Below are 3,815 nucleotides of genomic sequence, written 5' to 3' on the forward strand. Positions count from 1 at the left end.
ACCGGGGAGAAGCCATATCACTGCTTGGAATGTGGAAAGGTCTTCTCTCGTAATGACTACCTAAAATCACATCAAAAACTTCACACAGGGGAGAACCCATATAAATGCTTGCAGTGTGGAAAGTACTTCTCTAACAATAGCCACCTAAGGACACATCAAAAGGTTCACACAGGGGAGAAACCATATAAATGCTTGCAGTGTGGAAAGTACTTCTCTCAGAATATTGACCTAACTAAACATCAAAGGGTTCACACAGGGGAGAAACCATATACATGCTTGGAGTGTGGAAAGTGTTTCTCTAGCAATAGCAATCTAAGGACACATAAAAGGGTTCATACTGGAGAGAAGCCATACAAATGCTTGGAGTGTGGACGCTGCTTCTCCCACAGTGGCAGCCTAACTTCACATCAAAAGGTTCACACAGGGGAGAAGCCATATAAATGCCTGGAGTGTGGAAAGTGCTTCTCTCAGGGTAGCCACCTAAGGACACATCGAAAGGTTCATACTGGTGAGAAACCATATAAATGCTTGGAGTGTGGAAGGTGCTTCTCTCAGAATGTTGACCTAACTAAACATCAAAGGGTTCACACAGGGGAGAAACCATATAAATGCTTGGAGTGTGGAAAGTGCTTGTCTAGCAATAGCCACCTAAGGACACATCAAAGGATTCATACTGGTGAGAAGCCATATAAATGCTTCGAGTGTGGAAGGTGCTTCTCTCAGAATGGTGAGCTAACTAAACATCGAAGGGTTCACACAGGGGAGAAACCATGTAAATGCTTGGAGTGTGGAAAGTGCTTCTCTGACAAGGGCCAGTTAAGGGCACACCAAAGGGTTCATACCGGGGAGAAGCCATATCACTGCTTGGAGTGTGGAAAGTGCTTCTCTCGGAATGACTCCCTAAAATCACATCAAATGGTTCACACAGGGGAGAAGCCATACAAATGCCTGGAGTGTGGAAAGTGCTTCTCTAACAATAGCCACCTAAGGACACATCAAAGGATTCATCCTGGGGAGAAGACATATTAATGCTTGGAGTGTGGAAAGTGCTTCTCTAACAATAGCCACCTAAGGACACATCAAAGGATTCATCCTGGGGAGAAGACATATTAATGCTTGGAGTGTGGAAAGTGCTTCTCCCACCGTTGCAGCCTAACTTCACACCAAAGGGTTCACACAGGGGAGGAGCCATATCACTGCTTGGAGTGTGGAAAGTGCTTCTCTCGGAATGACTCCCTAAAATCACATCAAAGGATTCATACTGGATAGAAGCCTTATAGATGCCTTAAATGTGGCATTTTCTCAAAGTAGCGCCCTAACTACACATCAGAAGGTTCACACAGGGGAGTAGCTGTACAAATGTATGGAGCATTGAAAGGGGTTTACTCAGAATGGCACATCGAAGGATTCATACGGGGGAGACTTCTTGGGGAAATGGTGACGTGAAGGGAGCACTTTACAAAGGCTCCAGACATATCTCCCTCTTGGATTTCCCACATCAGGAAAGGAGAGAATATATTCCTTCACCCTTACCACTCCCCCATGGGCGAGACCCAACTGACAGGTGAACCCATCTCCACCAGGTTCTCATTCCAGCAAAAGCAGCAGAGAAAAAGTTGTAGCTGTTTGTTATCCGATTATAAATTTTATGTTGAATAATGACATTATTCCTGATAATCCACAGTATAAAAAAATGGTTTACTTTTTATTTGTATTGTTAAAATACTTTTGTATTGAATGTTTTTAAAATGCAGTTTTAATGTTGTATGTAGTGGGCATTGGCCCCATCTGTACGCCGCCCTGAGCCCGTTCACGGGGAGGGCGGGTTATAAATTTAAATAAATAAAAAAAATAAAATAAACAAAACAGTTTGGTGTATTTTGTTTGTTTAATGTTTAAAATGTGTAATTTCTGAAAAAAATGTTAATAATAAAAAAAAAAGCAGAGAAAAGTTGGGCTTCTGGAGCTGAAGTTGACCTCAACTTTTGTTATCTCCTCTCTTTTTTTTCCTACCAAACTGTAATATATGTAATTTCTGCCTTGTTCTTTACATCTTACTGGATTACAACCCTAACACAGAAGATTAGCAGACTGCCAGCAGCTCCCGCCCGCAGTGGTAAGAGGAGACGTCTTGAAGCATATGGCTTTTAAATTACAGATATTTAATAAAAGATGTATGCAAACAGGGTAGATTTTAAGTGCCAGCAGCCTGGTTCCATCTCAGGAAAATGGAGGCCATCTCTTTTGTACAGGTCCTGCTCGTTCCAAAAAGCATCCCATTGTCTAACAAACTTAAAATATTCTTTCCTACACCGTCGTCTCCTCTTCCGTCTCATCTTCCTCTATTTCTAAAATGTTTTCAACTGGAAGGCTTCATAATAACTTACTATGTCTGGTACATCCCATCCTAGTTCTGAATTATGACTATAAATTATTTTTTTTGAGATTCTGGTCTTTGTACTACCAAATATTCATTCCCTTATTGTTGCTTTCCATTTCTCCAGTTTTCGTTTGGTAATCTCCAATGGTAGTACTTGAAATAAATATGTTAATTTAGGTATCCAGAACATTTTTACACTCCTAATTCTGAACGTTATATTGAAGGACTCCCTTTTCCATTTTTTCCCTCACTCCTCCACTTGCAATGGAGCAATTTAAAGTAGGCTTGTTGCCACATAAAATTATGGACTGGCTGCTACAAATAGAAATTCTAATTATTGGCTTGCTCCTATTCTAGAATATGCAATGGAACTGTAAGTAAGTTTTAAATTATAGTTAAAAGTGATAACAAAATTATTACATTCAGCTTCATGTTTGTTTCTACTCCTCAAAACTATGCTTTTTACAGGATAATTCATAGAAGAAAACACCTTCCAACTCTATAAGAACTTTATAAGATTACCCTTGAGGAAGATAGCTGAAATGAGTGTAAAAACCGGTGTACTCATCGAGAAAAGAGAGGAATATGCTGGACTCTGTTGAGAAAATGAATAAGTTGGACTCCGTTTTAAGGCAAAGTCTATTAAATGTGTCATTGTCATTTGATCACAGCGGTTTCTTGTGTGTTGTCATAAAATGTAACGCCAGGTAGCAGAGAAATAGACTTTAGAAATGACACAAACACAAAGGGATTTTTTAAAATTTAAAACAAAAACATGCTTAAAACATTAGCACTCTTGCAATATTCTGTTTATTTAACAGTGTCTGATAACTCACACCTCTTGCTCTGAAATTATTGCAACCTTGAGTATGCTGTCCAGGTGTGTACCTGTAAACTGCAAACCTACGATGATGCAGCAGCAGCAGAACTGGAAGAAGAAGCAGAAGACAGCCACCTCCACTGCGGGCCTGAGAGAAGCCCTCCGGGGACCTAATCCGGCCCCCAGGCTGCACGTTTGACACCCCTGCTCTAAGCCGAGTTAGTGGGAGCTAACTCACAGATTTCTAGCCTCCGGCTCACACATTTTTGTCTTGGCTCAGGAAGGATGGCTCCAGAGCAAACTGATTTCTGCAGTGGCCAAATCGCTCGCTCACAACTTTAAGGCCAGTGGCTCACAAAGTAGAATTTTTGTTCACAAGACTCTACAGCTAAGAGGGAGCGTTCCAACAGAGTCTGGTTCTGTGTGGGAGCTGCAGTGTCTTCATTCCCAGACACACGCAAACACACACACACTTCCACAATCCTCTTTATGTTTCCAGTACATTTTATAATAATGGAAACTTAAGATGTGCAGTAGTTCCAATTCGCATCCATTTCAATATATATATATATATATTAAACAGGTGCTGTTATGTATTGAGACTGGAACATTCCA

General features: G+C 40.7%; 1 protein-coding gene across 1 annotated transcript; it reads left to right on the forward strand.

Moving 5' to 3' along the window:
- Positions 1–3: 3 nt before the first annotated feature.
- Positions 4–1,725, forward strand: LOC107125075 (zinc finger protein 665-like; the record flags this gene model as incomplete). The annotated part of the gene is made up of 2 exons (XM_015428542.1): positions 4–1,009; positions 1,094–1,725. Coding segments are annotated over 2 exons (1,026 nt in total), but the record flags the coding sequence as incomplete, so codon positions are not given.
- Between the last annotated feature and the right edge of the window lie 2,090 nt (positions 1,726–3,815).

Source organism: Gekko japonicus, unplaced genomic scaffold, assembly GCF_001447785.1.
Source record: "Gekko japonicus isolate JY-2015 unplaced genomic scaffold, Gekko_japonicus_V1.1 scaffold11043, whole genome shotgun sequence".
NCBI lineage: Eukaryota > Metazoa > Chordata > Lepidosauria > Squamata > Gekkonidae > Gekko > Gekko japonicus.